The 23,722-nt window shown below is 44.8% G+C and overlaps 1 protein-coding gene across 4 annotated transcripts in view; it reads left to right on the forward strand.

The window, feature by feature from the left end:
* St3gal5 (ST3 beta-galactoside alpha-2,3-sialyltransferase 5) overlaps window positions 1–23,722 on the forward strand; it is a 71,176-nt gene that overhangs the window by 25,376 nt on the left and 22,078 nt on the right. For all 4 annotated transcript variants that reach the window (XM_076566925.1, XM_006990993.4, XM_016009269.3 and 1 more), the window contains exon 2: window positions 21,988–22,111. In XM_076566925.1, the coding sequence (XP_076423040.1) occupies window positions 21,990–22,111 (122 nt within the window). In that variant the 5' untranslated portion in view covers window positions 21,988–21,989. The remainder of the gene's footprint in view (window positions 1–21,987; window positions 22,112–23,722) is intronic.

The raw sequence follows: 23,722 nt of genomic DNA on the forward strand, positions 1-23,722 counted from the left end.
GCTACTGCTCTAGTACCATGCCTGCCTGCTTGCTGCCATGCTTCCCACAATGATGGTCATGGTCTCACTTTCTGAAATTGTAAGCAAGTGTTTTTTGTTTTGTTTTGTTTTTTCCTTTATAAGTTGCCTTGGTCATGGTGCCTCTTCAAAGCAACAGAAAAGTGACTAAGACACTAGGTATCTCCCATCTAGTCACTTATTAATTCATAAAGGTAGCAACTTGAGAGTGGATTCTGACTCATGCCACCTTAACCAGCTGTTCACATGAGATGTCACCAGCACCAGGCCAGTTCAACACCATGAGCTTCCTGAGAAAATGCTGAGAGAAAAGTGTAGCCTCCCACTGTGCTACTCTGGGCCCCATGCATAACTTGAATCTAATTGTGAAGAAACATCAGATGCACTCCAACTAGGAAACAGTCTATAAAACACTTGGCCTGTACTTTTCAAAAAATGTCAAGGTCATAAAAGAGAACAAAACTGTTTTAGATTAAAGAAAGTCAAAGAGACTTGACAATTGGGCCTCACATGTGATCCTGGACTGTATCCTAGAAAAGGAAAAAGAAAACATTTTTGTTGCTGTTTTTGTTTACAAGCTATCACTTGGAACTACTAGAAGAATCTTCCCAGGGCCTTCCTATTAGAGTCTAGTTGAGAATCTGTTCATGTTCTGACATTGACCTAACTGTGCTTATGTAAGGAATGCCTTTGTTTCTAGGGTGTCACGATGCCTCCAACTTGCTTTCAGGTGTTTCAATAAATTATGCATCTTATATCCTAACAGAGCAGCAGCGCACATGGTAACCATGGGGGATATCTGGGGGAAGGATAGACGAGAACTCTTTATATTGTTCTCTAAGTATAAAGTTGTTTCAGGAAACAAAGTAGATGTCTCTACAGCCTCCAGCTCAAGGTGCTCTGACACCGTGGCAACAGAAGCTGTGGCGTGGCTGCATCTTCTGTGGCCACTGCCCTTCATTTTCTCTACTGCTGAACATATCTCAGCATCTCTTGGCCTCTGCAGGAGACAGAATGAAGACCTAGTCTCTGCTTGAGAGTTCTTTCTGCCTCGCCTGCTATGGCTGCTCTTCTAGAGGTTTCCTGGTTTGTTCCTGGCCTGAGGGTCATCTGGTCAACCAGCTCTGACCGCCCCTATTGCCCCATTTCCTGATTTAAACTAAACCTACCACAGTCCTGTGAGAGAAGTTTCCCATGCATACTTTGAAGTGTGTTTAAACCCAAACACAGGATCTATGCACTGTAAAATGCTATAGTCAGCCCTCAATAGCAGATAAGGTACAAGCCCCAGCATTTGCCCATTAAAGATGGGTCTGCCCGTATTGGCATTGTGGCATACACTTGTAATTCCATCACTCAGGAGGCTGAGCAGGAGGATCCTGAATTTGAGTCTGGACTAAGGGGGAGATACTGTCTCAAAACAAGACCTACAAAGCAAAAGGCAGTTCCCCCCCCCCATGCTTTGAGAGAACCCCAAGTTGTACCTTTCAATAGAAATCTCAGCCGGGCGGTGGTGGCGCACGCCTTTAATCCCAGCACTCGGGAGGCAGAGGCAGGCGGATCTCTGTGAGTTCGAGGCTAGCCTGGTCTACAGAGCGAGATCCAGGAAAGGCGCAAAGCTACACAGAGAAACCCTGTCTCGAAAAACCAAAAAAAAAAAAAAAAAAAGAAATCTCACACTTGTAGAATATTTTTATTTTTGAGAATTTCATTCAGACATCCAGTGTACTTGGATGATATTTACTCTTCCCCCTAACTTCTCCCATCCTTCACCCGCTCCAGACTGATTCCAGTTTGTGCTCCCTCCCCCAACCCTTTTAGATCCAGTTTGGGGAGCCTTTTGTACTCCAGCGGGGTTCCTCTGTGGAGAGGTAGTGGTGGGGGCCAGTTTTTGGATTCAAAGGAGGGTCTCCAAGTTGGGGCTTGTAACGGGTTTTGGGGTGGTGGGCTCATGGGCCTCTGTAGAGTTCCTCTGAAACTGCCCAGCTCCAGGGGCAGAGGAAGGGGGGTTGTGATATGCATTTGGTTCCTCTTTTCTACCTTTCCTTCCTGGTTCTAACTTAACAGAGCCTTCCCCTCCCCGACCCTTCATGGCTCTCTGGCCTCAAGCCTAGCCCATGGTAAATATGGTTGCATTCTCTCTGTGTGTGCTTGAACTTGAAAAAAAAAAACAATTCCCCTGCTCTTTCTTTTTGGGGGATCTTTAGTCTAACTTCTTCCATTTGTTCTTGTTCTCATTCTCTCCCTCCATGGTCCCAGCATTTTAGTGCCCATCTAACTAGCCAAGCTATTTACTGTTCTTACTTTGAAAGTTAAATGAGTGAGGATTCTAAGGTCCCAAGAAGGAAGAAGAGAAATAGAAAGCTGTCGTCCAACCCTGGTTTTTTGCAGATTAGTACACTTAATCCAGTGTTAATTTGGCCCACATCAGATGACAGATAGTTGAGTATTTTAATCTTGTTTTCTTAGGGTGGTGACATCAAAGACATCCAGTTGCTTTTTTTCCCAGGCTACCCCTACTGGTACGTGGGACAGTCACTGACTTGTCTACCTGCCCCTCCCCCAGCACACACACACTCAAGCAGTCTTGTTTGTACAGCCTGGACACTTAAGAAACATCTAGTGAGACTAGAGAACTAAATATAGTCAGGATGGCTAAAGGTGACCCCAAGAAACCAAAGGGCAAGATGTCTGCTTGTGCCCTCTTTCTGTACATATGCAGAGAAGAACATGAGAAGAAAAACTCAGAGGTTCCAGTCGATTTTGCAGTTTTCCAAAAAGTGCCCTGAGAGGTGGAAGACAATGTCCAGCAAAGAGAAACTGAAGTTTGATAAAGTGGCAACGGCAGACGATGTGATCGGGAAATGAAAGATTATATACCAGCTAATGGAGGCTAGAAGAAGGACCCTAATGCCCGCCAAAGATCGCCATCTGGGTTTTTCTTGTCCTGCTCTGAATCCCACCCCAAGATCAAATCCACAGATCCTGGTGTCTCCATTGGAGGTGTGGCAGGAATGCCACGTGAGGTGCCGGTTAACTTAGTGAAGAGGAGGAGCCTTGCATTACCAAGGCCGCAAAGCTGAAGGAGAAGTATGAGGAGATATTGCCGACCGTAAGTCTAAGGGAAGTTCAGTGGCGCCAACGGTCCTGCTGAAGTTGTCTGGAAAGAAGGTGACAGAAGACGATGAATAAAAACTGTCTCCTTGTGAATACCTTAAAGTAGGAGAGTGTTGTGATTGACACATCTCTTATTTGAGCCACGTTTAATTACAAAATTGATCACGATCATATTGTGGTTTCTCAGAGTGTCAGTGGTTTACGTGAACTAGCTGTGAGTGTCCGGAGCGCCCTGAAACTGAATCAGAGTTGTACACAGCTCCAGACATTTTTAAAATGAAAAGGCACTCTCGTGTTCTCCTCACCGTACTTTGCTGTCGGCGTGACAAGGCATTTGAAGGTGTTCCTGGCATTTTGTTTTCGGTGCACGAGGCAGCGTTAACTGTGTAGTTATGGACTGGAGATCTTGAGTTGTCAGCTCTACACATCCATAGTTTGTAAGGATAGCAGAACAACCCAGCAGATTTCTTGTTTGGTGTGGACGCTGTGAGGGGAGGTGCCTTTTGGAGGGGGCTCTAGCTCAGGGCGTGCACTGTGAGGCTGGACCTGTTGATTCTGCCATGGGTGTCCATTTAGCTTTACATTGTCTTGGTTTTTTTGTGGCATAACAGTCTGCTGACATTCTTAGTTGTGGAAGGAGGGGAGGCATCAGCTGGCGTGAGAAGTGTTTGGATTTTTTTCTTTAGTTAAGTGCGGTAGATTTTAAACTGTTTTGAAATAAACTGTGGAACTCCTCCTTGTCAGCAAAGCAAAGGACTACTGTGTCAATGAAGTTTAAGAACCCTCTGTACCTAGATGCAGTTTTCAACATTCTTCTATTCTTTATTTTGGTATGTTTAGAATGCTGAAATGTTTCTGAAGCTAAATAAACAGGATTAGATTTTTTTTAAGGAAGAAAGGGAAAGAAACATCTAGTTGTGGTTTGTTTGGCAGTCACAACTAAGTCACAAACAAGTTTGAGGTCACAGGTGAATTTGGGTGCACTTTGAAGTGTGGATCCAGTTGCAAGCTGATGGTCGGTGCATTCACTCGTGAGCCAGCCCCTTCAGTCAGTAAGTGCTCGCTAAGTGCCTTTTGCACAGTGGCACTGTTTTAGGATGCTGAGTTAAAAGAGTGAACAAAATGGACAGAACCCTCACTCTAGGGATCACCTGTGTTAGTGTGGAGAGCAGGCAGCGAGACTGATGTTTGCCAATGGCGTCTCCAGTGCAGTGAAGGAGAGCAGGAGAGCAGAGGAGCAGGTTAATCAAGGGAGTCATAGGAGCCAGACCCTGAGCGAGTAACTGCTTCTTGGTAAAACCTTGGTTAGGCAACGTCTGTGCTCATTAGTCAAGTTCTCAGTTTGGAGAATGAATGCTTTAGAGACTATTCAAGCATTCAGAATTCATTGCCTTAATGTTTTCAGACTTGTAGAAGCAGAGATTTGAGTAATGGTAATGATGCCGCCTTCACATCAGTGGGTGTGGATTAAAAGACATCCCTCAGAATCATGAAGGGTTATTTGGCCAGAACAAGTAGGGTACATATTCTCAGATCCGTGGTTTTGTTTGTCATGGAAGACAGACCCTTATAACTTGGCTCCGTTATAAGGGTTAAAATTCTCCGTAGAAGAATCTTGATAGTCTTTAGGCTGAAACCTGTCATTCCACGTGTTTATCTCTGCTGGGAAAAGCTTGCTGAAAAGGGGGATTTCTTTTTAAGTGCTCTAACCACATAACATGAGAGAACTTGCTTGAAAATGGGTGCCCTCTTCTGATCTCGACAGGTGTTGCATTCTGGGAGTGAAGTGTTAGAAATTCACATATTTTGCAGCCTCAGGTGGTTCTTTTATAAGGTCTTGCAAAACCCTGGCTGAGATAATAGAGGGAGGGACACAAGGTTTATGTGTGCACATACCTACTGGGAGATGGTCGGGGGAAGCCTCAGCAACTAGCACTTCCTGTGGTTTTGATATTGAGGAAACTGCGTACTTGTGACAGTCAGATGAGACCCTGCCCACCCTGTGGAAATGGGAGAGGGTGACGTGGTTGGGGTGATCCCCTCTTGGGTGTTGAAATGAGAGTAAGATGGGTGAGTTACTCAGCATAATAAGTCTTTTGGGTCTGGGAGTTGTCTTGAAGTGTCTCGGCACGGGTGTGTGGGTTTACACGAATCCGTGGAAAGAAGACTCAGAGGCACATTAAGAAGGTACTAGCCTTTCGAGGCTGCAGCAGGATCCAGTCTCTAAGGACTGAAACATTTTCCCTTCACGCAGGGCATTTTTCTTTTTCTCTATATTTACAGTTTAGCCAGTTGATTTTTATATGTTCAAAACAACTTGAAAGAAGCTCCCCAAAATACAATGTCAAGTGCAAATTCCTCAATTCATCAGGCACCACAGTTTCCCGGATTTCCTGAACCAAGTTTTGTATAGGCCTTTGTATCCTTGGGAGACTCTCAGACAAGATTCACGAAGGGCAACCAGAGAAACTAAAGGTGTCTGCTAAACTAAAGATGGACTGGGGCTAGGGCTACTCTGCGCCAGGCCAGGTGTAGCCCAATGGGAGTGCAGCCACAGATCCCCCTTTCTTTTATAGAAAAATCAATTATCTTGAAGGCTATGCAGTCTCATAGTATATACAGCCCTTTTTCTATCTGCCTTACAATCTTACGTAACATATATGTATTCTTAGAGCAAGGCCAACAATCTGTAAAATGTAACACATTTTAAAGCCAATAAAGTTACTATTGCTAGAACAAGGGCACCACCTACTAGGGTAAGAAATCTATGTAAGTGAGTCATAGGATTAATGAGGCCATGGTATCTGCCAGACTTTCCATAATGTCCATTCCTGTTGTACCAGGTAAATTTTTTGTAAAAATGTCTTTAATTTCTTTCTGGAAATCATAAACCATTTGAGAAGAATTAGGTTGGCCCAACAAATGCATCTTAACCTTATTCCAGTCATACTTGCTTTCATTAAATCTTAAGATTTATCTTAATGCACACACCCTTAAGGGTGAGAAGAAACATTCCAATCACATTTTAATTTTATCTGCTCCTTCAAAATTTCTAACTGATCCTCTAATAATACAACAGCTTGCCTTAACTCAGCTAATTCATTTACTATCTCATTATCAATCTTATTTTGTTCAGTCCAAAGTTCTTCTGAATGTCTATGCCAGTCTCTAAGGAATTCAGCGGTTTGGATTTCTTTATGAAGTGCCAATCCAGCTGTCAATGCAATGATCCCCATAATAACTGCAACCACCAGTCCAGCCATACGACGTGTTCTTTTTAATATTCTTTCAGGGAGCTTCTGTACCAGGATCGTCACAGGAGAGTCTCATCATGGCCTCGACAACTTCATTGGTATCCAGATTTTTGGCCTTGTTCTAAGAATATATAAACTTTCAAAGGTCAAATTCAAAAACATAGAATTAACACAGGTATGAAGGGTATAGCATTCACAAGTGATGCTGTAATTATTTGGGTGCCATTGTACAGCCATCTCTGAAAGCATTAAAGATAATCTCTATAGGATTTAAAGCGGTAACTTTAGGCAATACTGTGGAGTATTTCTATAAAAATCTTAAAAAGAAGATATAATCCTTTTTTATAGATCCCAAGTAACACACTAATGCAACTTAGCAATTATTAACAGTGTGGCTCAAACAAGTTTATTTTATTTTATTTAGTGGAAAAATAATTTTGTAAGCTCTTTATCAGTAAGACATTATTTTCTGTAAGTTTTTAATCCTAGTAGCCACATTATTTAATAAGCTAACAACCCAATTTGTTTCAGGTGCTACATTTTTAAGAATTTAACCAAGAATTTCTAGAAAGCAACCTAAAGAGCAGAGCCAAAATCTCAGTAATGATCAGCAGACAGGAGCATACCCAATATATAGTTTAAATTATGAATCCTGTTCCTTTAGTTTATCTACCATGAGAATCAAACATTCATCCAAACATTTATTAGACAATCAAGAGAAGAGAACATCCTCTATACAATGAATGATTAATACCTCTGGAAATTCAGACAGCATCCACTTAGCATTCCATGTCCCGACTGCCACCGTTTTTCATCAGAAGTTGAGACCGTTTGAACTTCCTCTTTCTCCCATGAAGGGACTAATAATGAGTTATTCCCACCATTGGGGAAAAACAGAAAGCATTTCCCACGAAGGGATCTTTAATATTGAGTTATTCCCGCTCTGAGGAAAAAAACAAAACAAAACATTTAAACTAAAGTTAAGCAAACAGACAACAAAATTCTAAGCTCTGGGCTTGCTTGTTAGGCTGCAGATTCTTTGTGATTCAGATGCCGCCGCTCTGTGCTGGCCGCCAGAAAGAGCTCAGAGTTTTAGCTATCCTCAGTTTCTTACATTGGAAAGAGCCTTTTCTTCTTCTATTTCTGTTGAGAAGCGGCTTTTTCTTTCCTTTAGTTTTCTCTTCTGGGGCCTTTTAATCTTTAGGCCTAGTTGCAATATTTTTGCCCTTTTTACTGGAAAAATCCTTTTTTTCTTGATCAAGCATTTTTCTCTTTTCTATCAGAAAATTTCTTTTTACTTCCTTCCCTTCCCTCTTCTCTATTGGGAAGATTCCTCTTTCTATTTTATTTCTTTCTCTTTTCTCTATTGAGAAAGGTCTTTTTACTTGATTTATTTCCTGTCTCAGGAGCCATTCTATTTCTATTTTTAAAAACTATGCAGTTACAGCTTTTTCTTTTGACAAGCATTTTAGCAACTGTACATTTTATTCTCCTGAGATGGGGAGTTTAAATTCCCCATGACCCTGCCAATGCTGGAGTCCTGTTAACCTGAGAGCGCTTCCTTCCAGTTCTTCAGTGGATCCTTTGTCTTTCTTTAAGCCATGCACTGGGTGCCAAATGTCATGTAAACAACCTGAAAACCTCAATTCCTGGGGTGCCACAGTTTCCCAGGTTTCCTGAACCAAGTTTTGTATAGGCCTTTGTATCCTTGGGAGACTCTCAGACAAGATTCACAAGGGCAACCAGAGAAACCAAAGGTGTCTGCTAAACAGAAGATGGACTGGGGCTAGGGCCACTCTGCCCCCACTGCACTGTGAGAGTGCAGCCACAGGAGTGGGGGCTTTCCTCCCACTCAGTGCCCTGGCTGTTAGCAGCCTTTGTTCAGCCTACTCTGTGTGTGGATTCAGGCCAGGGCGTGTTGATTGTCTTGTATACCCTTGACAGGTAAGGACCAGACCACTTTCATGATAAACTAAGATATCTTGAAATTGTACATTCCTACCCCAGCACTGAATATTAGATATTGAAATGAGGATGTCATTAGTGTCCGTTCTTGATTCTAGTCTTACATTTAAGTCTAATTACCGTTCTTGACTTTGTGATGGGGCCGTGTTGAAATATCATACATGTTATGATAACTGTCCCAACAGTGCCAGGGGTGCGCTTGTCCCTCGGGGATAGGTGGCAATTATCTGGGGACATTTTAAAAAATTACCACATTTTATTTATTGAAACAGTGTGTGATATATATGTGTGTAGACATGAATGCCATGGCAGGAGTTTGTAGGTCAGAGGACAACTTGTGGGAGCCTCTTCTTCCATCATGTGGGCCTGGGCATCAAACTCAGGACTTGAGGCTTAGAAGCAAGCGTCTTCACCTAGGGAGCCATCCTGCTGCCCAAAAGATTGTTTTTGTTTTGTTTTGTTTTGTTTTCAGAGACAGGTTTTCTCTGTAGCTTTGGAGCCTGTCCTGGAACTGGCTCTGTAGCCCAGGCTGGCCTCCAACTCCCAAGAGATCCCCCTGTCTCTGCCACCCAAGTGCCGGGATTAAAGGTGTGTGCCACCACCCAAAAGACATTTTAAAATAAGATTATCTACTTATTTGTATGTGTATGTGTGTGTGCCTGTGTGAGGCTATGTGCACCAAGTTTGTGCAGCTGCCCATGGAGGACCCCTGGAACTGGAGTAACAGGTGGTTGTGAGTCACCTCACATGTGTGTTGGGAACCAAACCCAGGTCCTCTGCAAGAGTGGTAAGCACCCTTGAACAGTGGAGCCCTCTCTCCAGCCCCACAAGAGAGGTTTTTTTTATCGACACAGGAAGAGCAGAAGGAGGGTGGTTTAGAGATGCTGCTGATACTTGGTGATGCCAGGATGCTGCCGAAAGTCCGATGATAAATGGGACTGCTCCTCCCCACAAACTCCGGAGCCGAACATGTCTGCACCGCGTTTGAAAAGACCAATTGAATACCTTGTCTCTGTGTTGTTACTAGGATTCTAAGTAAGCTTTCGTGTGTGTGTGTGTGTGTGTGTGTGTGTGTGTGTGTGTGTGTGTGTGTGTTGCACTGCTAAAGCTAGCCTGTTGTTAGCTACCTAGATTGTGGGGATGGAAGTCACTTGGGCAAGGAAGGGTAGGTGGACCTCTAGAACGGGAAGAGAAGTTCGAAGTCAAGGCCCTCCTAAGCCATGCATGGGCGAGGCACAGGACCGGTGTGCTCCTGAGTGATTTTATTAACAGCTCCGTGAGGTTTACAGCACGTTCTATGATACATAAACATAAGAAAGTGGCCACTAGAGTAAAACAAAGTGATGGACCTGTCACCTCACAGTATTTTTGTGATTAGAGCAGCTGAAATACACTTATCTAATAGGAGTCCCTCATACACTTTATTTAGTTTGTTTTGATTTGGGCTTTTCAGGACAAGCCCAGGCTGGCCTTGAACTCTGTTTAGCCCAGGCCTGCCTCATGCTCAACAGCAGTCCTCCCCAGTGCTGGGTTCCAGGCCTGTGCCCCACACCCAGTTATATTCTTAGCTTTAGCCCTCACATGTTACGTTAGAGATCTATACTTGTTCATTCTGTACTCTTCATCTGCTTCCTGTTTCCTCCCCAACCAGCCTGTGGTAACTGCTGGTAAACTGTCTGATCTATAGTTTTGAGGTTTTTTTTAATTGCACATGTAAGTAAGACCATGTAGGATTTGTCTTTCTGAGTCCAGCTTACTTCACTCAGCATAGTGTCCTCCGTGGGCCTCCATGTTGAAGCAAACAGGAAATATCTCTGTCCATCATGGGGTTAAGGCTAGAGGAGTTTGATTTAGAGTTCACTGGCATCCGTTGCAGCCTGGCCCCTCCGTTCGAGCAGCCGAGCTCCTGGATGCCATGCCTGCCCACAGCAGCCCTCAGACCGCTCTGCTCATGGCAGACACCCCCTCTGAGCAGCCCCCTCTCTGGGCAGCACCCCCCACTTGCTGCCCTCCAGATCATGTTACTTTCTTGGCAGGTCTTGTTTTATCTCCGCGTCCTTCCTTTGGGCCTGGCAGGGCCGGTGAAACTGACAAATTAGTCTTTCCTGTGGCTGCATCAGGGGTTTCTATGGTCGCCCCTCCACCAGGGTTAAGCAACTTAAAGAGCATTTTGTCCAAGAACTAGTATTCAGCTTAAATGATGAGAGCTCCAGAATTATTTACAGCCTGCAAAGTCACAGGTTTTATCTACCTCCTTTCTTTTTTTTTGTTTGTGACAGATTCTCACCTGTACCCCATGCTGGTAACTCGCAGTAATTCCCCTGCTTCTGCCTCCTGATTGCTAGGATTGCTAGGTATGACCTAGCATGCCCAGCATAGATTTTTTTCTTTTCTTAATACTTCTTTTTCCTTCTCTCCCACCCTTCAAGGTAGCTGTTTCCGAGTTAAATCTGAGCACTGTTCTTCCACACTGGGATTTTGCCTCTTTAAGAATCTTATCTCATCTCTTATCTTCCTTATCTGAATGGCCCTAGGTCCTTATCTTTTCTAGACTTACCTATTTCCTTCTTTACTGCAGGAACTGAATTTTACCTGGGCAGACAGGAAAAGAACAGTCAGTCTGTGTGTTCCAGGATAGACTCCTTGCAGCTTGGTTCACCTGGATCTGTGGAGGAAGGTTGACGGTCAGGCGGGCTGGCAGGACAGTTGCTCTGTTAAACCACACACCCAAACTTCCACCGCCTCCTGGACACCGGTGTCTGCTCATCTCAGTTCATCACCGCCCTAAACCACACAAAACCTGCCATTCATGTCCGCCTCCTGTTGTGGGACCCAGATCCTTGATGTGTTCTTTCCTCTCCATCCTCCTTTCATAATTCCTTAGTCCGTCTGCCACTGCCTCCTCTTCCTCTTGGTCCACCTCAGGCTGACCTCCCTGTTCCTCATTCACCTGTGCCAACACAGTGTGAGTCTCTAGAGCTTGCCACAGTCACTGGGAGTATAGCACGCAGCCCACTGGGCTAATTCCTCATCTGTCGTGAAATCCATTTCTCGTAACCCTCCCACCGCCATGGCTGTCAGCTCCATGGCCGTTGCTCCCCTTTCTGGACAGCCCACTCCAGTCATGTTGATTTACTCACTGGTTTATCAACTCAGATACCATTTGGAACAGTATCGCCCTAGCAGGTCCTCATTATTTAAGCCCTCATGTACATGGTCCACCTGCTGTTCTGAGCTCTGCTCTCCCCAGGCTGTGGAGAGGGAAAAGAGTGGGTTGATTTCTCAGTGCCTCTACTTACCCAGCTGTGCCCTTGGGAAAGTGAAATCCAGATAGCAATCCAGTGAGGTGGGTGTTTTAGGATTTGGTCAGAGCAGGTATAGGCTTATCCTTCCCAATCTGTGGATGCCCTGTCTACTTTCCACCAGTAATCATCCTTAGGGTCGGTTTGCCACTGCATTTTATACTGCTTGGAAGCATCTATTCTGCTCTTGTCTGTAGTGGATGATTGTTAGTTTCATGAAAGTTTGGGGGTACCTGTAACCGGTGACCGTCTCCACAGAGTCATCACTTCGGTAGGTTCCCCTCAGCCACCCCTGAGATCTGAAGTTTCCTCCCTGGTCTTGGTGTGACCACATTCACTTTGTCCTGCCAGCAGCCCAGTCAGCCCCCCACTCCTTACAGCCACTTTCTTCCCTCCATCCCTGAAATTCTTTCATTTCAAAAATAGATAATGGGGAGCCAGTGAGCTGGCTCAGTGGGCAAAGGCACTTGTTACCATGCCTGGTGACCTCAGCTTGATCTCCAGGACCCACATGATAGAAGGAGGGAACCGATTCCCTTCTTCAAGCTGTCCCCTGATGTAATTTTTAAAATATATATAATTAATTTATAAATTATATATATATATATATATATATATATATATATATATAATGCCAGGCATGGTGGCATGTAGATGTAACCAATCGTCTTTTTAAAATAAGAAACACAGAGCCAATGTAAAAGAGAAAGCCGAGAGGTCAGAGCTCAGAGATAAAATCTTACCTCCTGCAGTGCTCCTAGCTTCCCCGAGAGAGCTTCTTCCTGTTTGTCTATCTTTAAATAGTCTTTCTGTTCTGCCTTCTCATTGGTTGTAAACCCAACCACATGACTGCCTCGTCACTGCCTGTAAGTACCGCCCTCCAGGTCTTAAAGGCGTATGTTTCCAATACTGGCTGTATCCCTGAACACACAGAAATCTACCTAGCTCTTCTAACCACCACGCTCTTGCTATGGCTCTAATAGCTCTCACCCCAGGGCAACTTTATTTATTAACATAAAATTAAAATCACATTTCAGTACAAATAAAATATCACCATAGTGGCACATACCTTTAATCCCAGAACTCAGGAGGCCAAGGCAGATAGATCTCTGTGAGTATAAGACCAGCCTGGTCTACATAGTGAGTCCCAGGACAGCCAGGGCTATGTAGAGAGACCATGTTTACCAAAACACAGAACAAAAAAATATATGTGCATAATTAGAATTGCACAGCATATAATCACTTGACTGGTCAAGCAAGATATGAATAATAACAGATTATAGCAATATGGTATTAATATCAATAGTAATTTACTTTTACTTGTGCATCATTGATTAAGAAAGTTTCACTTTTAGACATTCTCTTTCCATCCGATTGGAAGTGTAGACAGTAATGTTGGGTAATATCACTGCTCCCTCCTGTTTCCAGCTGCCTTTTGTGGTACATGTAACATAGTTGGCCTTCAATAAGTTTTGGTTACATTTTCTTTCTTTCTTTCTTTCTTTCTTTCTCTCTCTCTCTCTCTCTCTCTCTCTCTCTCTCTCTCTCTCTCTCTCTCTCTCTCTGTTTTTTTGAGACAGGGTTTCTCTGTGTAGTTTTGGAGCCTGTCCTGGATCTCGCTCTATAGTCCAGGCTGGCCTCGAACTCACAGAGATCCACCTGGCTCTACCTCCCGAGTGGTGAGATTAAAGGCATGCGCCACCACCGCCCGGCTACATTTTCTTTAAGGTGAAATATTCTACAGATGGACTAGAAGCTCCCCCTCCCTTTTTTTTTTTTTTTTTTTTTTTTTTGGTTTTTCGAGACAGGGTTTCTCTGTGTAGCCTTGCGCCTTTCCTGGAACTCACTTGGTAGCCCAGGCTGGCCTCGAACTCACAGAGATCCACCTGCCTCTGCCTCCCGAGTGCTGGGATTAAAGGCGTGCGCCACCACCGCCCGGCTCCCCCTCCCTTTTTTTAAGATTTCTTTTTACAACCCCCACCTTCCTCCCTCCACCTCCACCTCTGCCCCCTCCCTCTACTTCCCTCTCCCCCTTCTGTGAGAGAGAGAGAGAGAGAGAGAGAGAGTGTGTGTGTGTGTGTGTGTGTGTGTGTGTGGTGTGTGTGTGTGTGTGTGTGTGTGTGTGTGTGGTGTGTGTGGTGTGGTGTGATGTGGTGTGTGGCACACTTGCATGCAGGTGCCTGAGGCCGGAAGGAGGTGTCAGCTTCCTGGAGCTGAAGTTAGAGGCAGTCGTGAGCCATCAGACATGAGTGCTGGGAACCACACTAGAGTCCTCTGCAAGAGCAGCCTGTGCTCTTCATCACGTCCTCACCAGGGCTCTACTAAGAATGATTTCCTTATCAGATGTGTAGGCTCATAGACGTCCATTCCACTCTTCATATATGGGCAGAAAAATACCTTCAAAGATAAGCCTCTTCTATGTGAAGTAGTTAGTGAAGCCATAAAGTAGGGCTGCGGCTCAGTAGCCTGAGTAAAGATAGGGTCAAACTGATGTGCCCGGGCAGCCACACACTTAGGAGAAGAGGAGAACCAGGAGAGACAATAGACTAGTGCTGGAGAAACTATATTCGGGTGAGGGAGACAAGAGACAAGTTATATTTAAGTCTGAATATGTCACACAGCACTAAAGCCAGAGGACAGTGTTTTATAGGAAGATGTAGATCAGCAGTTCCTGCAGGTAGGTGTGAGTGTAATTGCCTATAATGTAAGCTAATTGAACTGACTACTAGCAGTTGAATTGTTCATGTCGTAATTATGCTTCTGTTATTGTGATAAAATACTCTGATAAAAGCAACTAAGGAGAGAAAGTTTATTTGTATTCACTTATTCATTAGGGGTTTTGTATCAATATATAGCTTGTTTTTTATTTTACAGAAGTCACAGTGAAGAGACTTTATTTTTTTTCTTTCTTTCTTCCTTTCTCTCTCTCTCTCTCTGTCTCTCTCTCTCTCTCTCTTTTTTTTTTTTTTTTTTTGGTTTTTCGAGACAGGGTTTCTCTGTGTAGCTTTGCGCCTTTCCTGGAACTCACTTTGGAGACCAGGCTGGCCTCGAACTCACAGAGATCCACCTGCCTCTGCCTCCCGAGTGCTGGGATTAAAGGCGTGCACCACCACTGCCCGGCTTCTCTCTCTCTTTTTTTCAAAACATGGTTTCTCTGTGTAGCCTTGGCTGTCCTGGATCTCGCTCTGTAGACCAGGTGGGCTTCAAACTCACAGAGAACTGCTTGCCTCTGCCTCCTGAGTGCTGGGATTAAAGGTGTGTGCCACCACCGCCAGGTGACTCTATTTCTTTGTATTTGTATGCATGCCAACACATGGAGGTCACCAATCAACTTTTGGGTGTCAGTTTTTCCTTCCACCATGTGAGTCCTAGGGATTGAACTAGGTCATCAGTCTTGACGGGAGTGTTACCCACTGAGCCTCTCACCAACCCAGAAAGGGGTTATTTTAGCCCACACTTCCAGGTTCCAGTCTGTCATTTTGGGGAAGTCCCAAAGGCTGGAGCTCAGGACTGTTGACCCCATAGTCAAGCAGAAGAAAGCAAACCCCCCTGTATCCTGCGCTCACCCAGCATCCTCCACTTGTTCAGTTCAGGATCCCTTGCCTAGAGAATGGTGCCATACCATAGGTTGGTCTTCCCATCTTAACTAACATAATCAAGATAATCCTCGTGTGCTGTGAATGTGTTGCTCTGATTGATTGATATATAAAATGCTGATTGGCCAGTCACCAGGCAGGAAGTATGGTATAGGCAGGATAAGCAGAGAGGAGAATTCTGGGAAGTGGAAGGCTGAGTCAGGAGACATTGCCAGCTGTCGCTGCCATGAGAAGTAAGATGTAAAGATACTGGTAAGCCACGTGGCAAGGTATGGATTTATAGAAATGGGTTAATTTAAGATAGAAGAACTAGCCGGGCAGTGGTGGCGCACACCTTTAATCCCAACACTTGGGAGGCAGAGGCAGGTGGATCTCTGTGAGTTCAAGGCCAGCCTGGTCTACAGAGCTAGTTCCAGGACAGCCAAGGCTACACAGAGAAACTCTGTTTTGAAAGAGAAAAAAGAAAAGAAAAGGAAAAAAAAAATACAAAGTCTCTTTACTGTGACGTCCGTAAAATAAAAAAACAAGCTATATATTGGTACAAAATAAACCTTTCCATTTCAAAATGGAAGAATGGCGTGAAACAGTCCCACCAAAAACAAAGTCAAATCCCAGCAGGGTAGGCACCACCCCGCAGCTCTGCGTCCAGCCTCTAGAGCCCATGATGAAGTCTGCCCAGCTCCAATGGATATACCCACCCCGCCTGCCCTTCTACCTCAGCACAGATTCTTCCTGAGGCTGGCTGTACTCCATGCCTGCAGCTCTCCTTGACCGGTGACCACAGTCCTGACACCGTCAATATCCTGGGCTTTCCATGGAAACTGAGGCTTCATCTTCACAGCTTCACACGATGACCTTTCATGGCCTCTGTAGACACCCAGCAGACCCTGCCCTGTGGTGCCCAGCATCAGTTGCTTTCCATGACTCCCTCAGTCCTGGGTTTTGTAGACTTTCAACACCAGTACTGTGTGGAGGATGGTATGACACTGTCAAGTTTTAATGCCACCTTAAGGTGTAGCTAGGCCTTCATTGGACCGTAGATGTATCAGCTTCATGTGTTGACCGTGAGGAAACACTTCCCTCTGCTCAGCAGCAGCCAGAATTCACCATGCTGCCTTGAAAGTTCGGCCAAAACAGACCATTATCTTTAAATGTAACTTCTCTGGGATTCTCAGGACAGGGGGTAAGTAAAGCCAGATTCTTGGCCAAAATATCACACAAATGGCCACTGTCTCTGTTCCCGATGAGTCATTTCCTTCCGCGAGCCCATGAGCCCGGCCTCCACTGTCTGTGTGTCCGTCTGTGTGTGTCTTCCAAGCTCTCACTAGAACAGCCCATGGCGCTGCTCCCAGCCTGTGCCCTCTGCTTCTGCTCGCTAGGCTGACCAGAGAGTTGTGTGGGAAAACTTGCCAGGGTCTTGGCAGTTGTGACTTGTCCTTTAAGGCTCCGGTATTATCTTCAGCAAGGGTTTCCTAATAAGGGCTTTTTGAATGTACTTCAAGTAGAACAATACACTATGGTATTAAATATTTTCAGTGTAGAATTGGTAGAATATCTGCCGAGTTAGAACTGGACTTGAGGGACAGGTTTTTGTTGTTGTTGTTGTTGTTTAGTTTGGTTTGGTTTGGTTTTTTAAGACAGGGTTTCTCTGTGTAGCTCTGGCTGTCCTGGATCTCACTCTGTAGACCAGGCTGGCCTCGAACTCACAGAGATCCGCCTGCCTCTGCCTCCCGAGTGCTGGGATTAAAGGCGTGTGCCACCACTGCCCGACAGGGAGAAGTTATTTATAATAGCAGGGAAAAGAAAAAGAAAAAAATGAAATAACTTGAGTGTCAATTCACTTATATTCATCTAAGATAAGAAGCCACATGTTTTCACTCAGGTCCTCTGGAAGAGCAGCCAGTGCTCTTAACCGCTGAGCCATCTCCAGCCTCCAGCCGTATATTCTCTGCTAGATTGAGTAGACCTTGGGTAAGGCGAGGCAATCTCTGAATTCTTTGCCATACCGCGTAGGTCATAATCCTGCTGCATCATTAGCTAGGAACATCCCACTTTCTGGTGTTTAGTGTTTGATGCTCATAGCGATGGCCCTAACTCTTTAGCCTTTTATTTGTTTATTTTTTAAGATCACATATTAATAATATAAAACATTTTGTAAACTTAAAATGTCCCATAGCCTTATAAATTTATATATTTTAAAAGTTGTTCATTTTTTTTTTTTTTTAAATCCAGTTTTAGCCAGGTGTGGTGGTGCAGGCCTTTAATCTCAGCACTCAGGAGGTAGAGGCAGGAGGATCTCTATGAGTTCAAGGCCAGCCTGGTCTACAAAGTGAGTTCCAGGAAAGCCAGGGCTCTGTTAAACAAAGAAATCCTGTCTCGAAAAACAGAACAAGACAAACAAATCCAGTTTTTTAATTCAAATTTAAAACTACAAAATTTCCTCTTAAAGAAGTTTAAAGTCTCTCAACTGTGAGCCCCTGCATTATAAAAAAATAAATAAATAAATAAATAAAGTACCTTTTTTCCTTCAAGAGGGAAGAAGTAGGGCACAGCCACAGTCTGGACAAGGCAAAAACCAAGCTCCAACAGTGCAGACAGCTCCATGCTCCACATCTGGGATTCACCCACAATCCTCTGGGCTTCTCCAAGGGGCTTGGTCACCACTCTGGCCCCAGCTTCAGGAGCATACAGAGCATGCATGCCTTTTCAGTCCCAGCCGGCTCCATTTAGTAGCAGGTGCTGTTTGTGGTGGCTCTCATGGCGCTGGCATCCCCAACACTTCCAGGGCCCTTCCTGGGCTCTCCTTAGGAACTCCAGCCAGCCCTGCCACACAGTGGTAAGCATCAGCTGTTCTCCATTCCTTCATATCTTTAAAACCGGTACCACCTGGGTGACTCTTACATTACAAAGCCTGGCTGCCAGCACAAGGTATGTTCTTGTATGTGAATGTCCGAAGGTGCAGCTTTAATACCTTTTTAAAGAAGCATTGTTGTAAAGTCCTATCTTTCATAAACCTTGTTTTTATAGCTTTGTTTTCAGGGCAGGAATTTTTATACAAAAATCCATCCTAATCCAAAATATCTTGGAGACCTGTTGTCTCCTTGGTTGGTTTATGCCATGTGGTCATCTTTAATCAAGATGGCAGTGAAGTCACATGACATCCATCCTCTCCATCCCTAGCAAAGTTGGCTGCCAGCCACGTGGCTGTCTACTTCCTGATGGGGGACAGCAGCTAAGATGTTGGCAAACCACGCGTTGCTTATACCCCAAAGTGGCGCCATGCCACGTGGTTCCTTTAAGATCACCTATGCATAGATTTTTAACTGTCAACGCTCGTTATGATTTTTAAGTTAACTTTTTTTTTTACAGATTTTACATATATTTAACCATACAAAATAAACTTATAAACTTGAAGTACAGAAAGTTACATAAAAGAATAGTCTAACTTTTTTTGACTGTTCTGCTTTGCTTTCTTCTCCCTGTCACAGCATCAGGTGACTCCCCTGACCCTGGACATAGAGACTTTAAAAGCATGCATGCCTGGGTCAGAAAAAGGGAAAGCCATAACCCAGTTCCAGAGCCAGCTTTTCAATAAAGTAGAACAGCATAAAACAACTTTGATATTATCCACCCCAAGAGATGTTTGATCCCTGCTAAACTGAACCCAGTGGCCAGAAAGCTCAGAAATAAATTCTGAGCCCCGGCCATAAAAGTGGCCATGGTAGCAGTGGTGACTGGTGGCTGACACCACAGAGACAGAAACAATATACCAAGAAACACAGGACACAGAAAGCCCACACACTCCGAGAACGGTCAGAAACAGAACATGGAGTGGCCACCATACTTTTCAACTGATTCTGATCCCTTTTTCTCTCAGCTCCCTCCATGCTTACAACCGGGGAACACAGACCCATCGACAGACAAACCTTTCCAGCAATAAAACAGACAAAATTCTCTCCATTCAGGAGACAGACAGACAAAACTTTCCAGCTAACCGGAACTGGGCAGGCTTCACTATTTGCCTGATGTCTTACTATTTGCCCTGAAGGGGAGAATATTGGGGTCCCATTGCCCACCCCCCATATCCCAGATCATTGTCTCACAGAACAGAACAGACTATGACTCTCCAGGAGGCCTCCATAGATGCTTGCTGCTTTTCTCAGCATGGCAGTTCACTCAATAGTCCGTCAAACCAAAGGTAGCCTTGGAGCCTTGGAATGTTTTTTTTGGGGGAGGGGGTTTCGAGACAGGGTTTCTCTGTGTAGCTTTGCGCCTTGAGCCTTGGAATGTTTTAAGGTGTGTATCTCCTGCAGTGGTCTCAAAGCCCTCGAGTTCCAGAGTGAAGATCTGGCTTTAGAATTTAGATAGGGGCGGTGGTGGCGCACACCTTTAATACCAGCAAGTGGGAGGCAGAGCCAGGCGGATCTCTGTGAGTTTACGGCCAGCCTGGTCAGCAGAGCTAGTTCCAGGACAGCCAGGTCTACACAGAGAAAGCCTGACTTGAAAAACCAAACCAAACCAAATAACAAAAAAAAACTTTTAAGAGGGCTGGAGAGATGGCTGAGAGGTTAAGAGCACTTGCTGCTCTTCCAAAGGTCCTGAGTTTAATTCCCAGCAACCACATGGTGGCTCACAACCATCTGTAATGAGATTTGGTGCCCTCTCTGACATGCAGGCAGAACACTGTGTACATAATAAATAAATAAATACATAAATAAACAAATGATAAAAAATAGAATTTGGGGTGGGCAGTCTGAATCTCGCTAGGGCCTCCAGAAAATGTTAATCCCACCAGTTGAGAATAAGACCACTACCACCATTTTTTGAGCAAAATTTGAAGCAAGCTTTAATTAAATACTGGCCAAGTTCATGGACTCTGGCCAGGACCATTCTAGGGTTCCCAGAAAATGGCAATGAGTCACATTTTGTAGAGACTTATAAAGACAGAACCCATAAGGCTACGTATTTCCCACCGCGTCCAATCAGGGGCAAGTATATTCCTGATTTTCTTCCTGCCTACCACTTATGTGTGATCAACCCAGCTTGTTTAGAGGAGGAAAAACATGTGGCTTCTTATTTTATATGAACAACAGCCCCCAGCAATTCAAGAAGTCTCTGGCCTTAGGCAAGTGGGCTTACAGATTCGATCGTGTTTTTTTTTTTTGTTTGTTTGTTTGTTTGTTTTATGGATCTCTTGGGCACAGTAATTAAAACATCAAACACAACGTTATCTCTCACAGGTGCCCTCCTTTTGTGTTGTCCAGTGAACTAGGTGTCTTCCTGTGTGGTCGAAAGTGGCTCATCATGTTTCTGCATGATTCTCATCATGTTTCTGCATGATTCTCATCATGTTTCAGTCCACAGGAAAGAGCAGAAAGCAGAAAGGGGCTGTGCTAAGGGGTGCACCCTGGGAGTTGCAAGTAGGAATTCTGTTCATATCTCATTGGCTAACACAGAGCATCACTAAATCCAAGGGAATCTGGGAAATGTAGTCTCTGTCCTAGCAGGCCATGTTTCCAACTGAAAATCCAGAGTTCTGTTGGGGAGGCGGGGTGTACTGTCCCGGTGGAGAGTAGAACAACCCCTGCTGTATTTCTCCTTGTGATAATACTTATGCAAAGGGATGGAAAAAAAGAAACATACAGGAAATGTTTCTTTTTAAATTGCCATAGTCTCCTTTTCTTTGCTTCTCTTAATGTGATACTTGTGTTTTTAATGTAACTGAAAACATTTTCTTGATTTTAAAACCATAAAACATCACAGACAAGTCATAGAGTGAGTCCCACATACCTGTCCCCAGCTCCAGGTTAGCATTGTCTCGGCCATTTTCCCTATGGTCTTCATTTTTCCTCTTCCTGTTTCACTGTTTTGTAAAGTAGCTCTCTCATGTACTGTGTCATCAATAAACACTTCTGTAGAGATGGCGTAAAGGAAGGCCTTCTGAAGAATCACATTTTTAATCTGTGTGTGTGTGTGTGTGTGTGTGTGTGTGTGTGTGTGTGTGTGTCCCTCTTTTGGCCAACAGTGTAGAATTAGGAGAAAATATCAGTGAGATCCATGGCTGATATTAGAGAAAAACACTTGGTCTCTCTCTCTCTCTCTCTCTCTCTCTCTCTCTCTCTCTCTCTCTCTCTCTCTCTCACACACACACACACACACACACACACACACACACACACACACACACTCACACACTCACGTCACAGTGCACATGCAGAGGGCAGAAGACAACTTTCAGTTGTTGATTCTCTCCTTCTACAAAGTGGGACCCAGGGATCCAAATCAGGTCATCAGACTTGCCGTGACCGACTTAGCCATCTTGCCAGACCCCTACTCCAAATTAAAATTTTAAAATTTGGAATAGTAGTAGGTTCATGTGTGACAATGTATAGATTCTCTGTACCTTTATCGCCCCCCTCCCCATGGCATCTTGCAAAACAATAGTGCTGTGTCTCAACAGGCATGTCAGCAAGGATCCATCAAGACCCAGAATTTCCATCACTTCAGGGCCGTTCACGGTGCCACGCCCCACACTCCTTTTAATTTTTTCTTCCTGAAACAGTGGAACCCTTTAGCATCAGCTGAGCGTAACTCCCTCTCGTTTCTTTCAAGTTGTACCAGGAATCCATCCCTTTTTAATCACCAAGCAGCACTCCAAGCGAGGCTGTATCACTTTAGTCTCTTAATGTATAATCCACCTGACGCTTCTCTCTTTCTTCCCCTCTCTCCTCCCAGCAATGCCAAGTGAGTTCACCTCTGTAAAGCTGAGAAGCGATTGCACAAGGACCTCCCTGCAATGGTACACCCGAACCCAGAACAAGATGAGAAGACCCAGCTTGTTACTAAAAGACATTCTCAAGTAAGCATCGCCTCCAGGTCCTGTTCCTCCCCGTCAGCAGCATAAGGTTAGGAGGGTGGTCAGTGAGGCTCGTACCTGTTTTTAGAGGAAGACACTGGTCCGAGGAGCGGGTCAAACCACAGCTGAGTAAGGACTCGGTATACAGATGAGTGGGTCTATGCACTGCTTGCGTTTGATGGATGGGTCTGACGGGGCCCCATTCCTAGCAGCTGAGCAGTCTGAGCTTGGACGCCTGAGAGCAGCTTGAATGCCTCTTGTTCATGTCTCTGCTTAGCGAAAGAGGCGTTCTTAGCTATTGTGAGCTAATGTAAATATGACAGATGGAAGTGCCCTGGAGACTAAGTACCACTAAATACAGAACATTGGAGAAGACGGCAGGTGTTTAAGCCAGGCGACCCTTATATCCCAGCAGCGGGGAGGGTTAGCAAAGGAAGACTTGATGGGTTTCTTGGTACCAACCAAACCAAGGTGACATCTTCCTTCCTTCTTTCTTCAGAATAAATGACAGCGTGTGTGTGTGTGTGTGTGTGTGTGTGTAAGAGAGGGGGGTGGGGAGCAAGCTGGGGAGAGAGAGAAAGATGAGATTTTGTTTCTCACTTCACTTTACTAATTTAGGAGATGTGAAAGTAAGGTTTTTGTTTTGTTTTGTTTTGTTCCGAAGCTAAGGACTGAACCCAGGGCCTTGCACTTGCTAGGCAAGCGTTCTACCACTGAGCTAAATCCCCAACCCCAAAGGCGGAGGTTTATGTGAATCCCATTCGGTCCCAACCAGCTGGTGTTTATTGAGGCCGACAACACACTTACCACTCTATGAGGTGCCTGCGGTAGGACCCAGACCAGAAGGCCCTAGGCCCATGCTGAGTGGTGTGTGCAGGGCAGACCCATGCTAGGAAGTACAGTGAAGAGAGCGCATGCTGCAGATGTGGAGATGCCTTTAATACCTTTCATTTAAAGAAATCAAATTGGGGATCCAGCTCAGTGGTAGAGCACACACCTTGCATGCAAGAAGCCCTGGATTTGATCCCCAGCATTCCATAAACGAGGTGTGATGCTGTATGTCTGATATCTCAACACTTAGGAGGTGGAGGCAGGAGAATTCGGAGTTTAAGATCTTCTTCACCTACATAGTGATTTTGAAGCCATCCTGAGATACATGAGACTATGTCTCAAAAAAAAATACACACACACATACACACACACACACACACACACACACACACACACACACACACACACACACACACACGGGGTGCGGTGAAGGCGGGGAAGACAGGACAGGAGAACTGGGGGAGATACTTCAGTCATCAAAGTACTGAGGACCTAGCTTCAGTCCCCAGAACCCACACTAAAGAAACCAAGCAAGGTGGCATGTGCTTATAATCTCAGAGCTGGGGAAGTCTTAGAGATGCTTGGATCCCTGTTGCTCACTAGCCAGCCAGGCTAGGCTGCTTGGAAAGTTCTAGGTCAATAAGAGATCCTGTCTCAGAAATAGGGATAGAGGGAAGGAAGGGTCTCAGAGGGTAAAGGTACCAGTAAAAAGCCTGGTGACCTGAGGTTAACTCCCCGGGACCTGCATGGTGGAAGGGGAAAGCCAGCTCCAGCGTACAGTCC

This window comes from Peromyscus maniculatus, chromosome 3, assembly GCF_049852395.1.
Source record: "Peromyscus maniculatus bairdii isolate BWxNUB_F1_BW_parent chromosome 3, HU_Pman_BW_mat_3.1, whole genome shotgun sequence".
Lineage (NCBI taxonomy): Eukaryota > Metazoa > Chordata > Mammalia > Rodentia > Cricetidae > Peromyscus > Peromyscus maniculatus.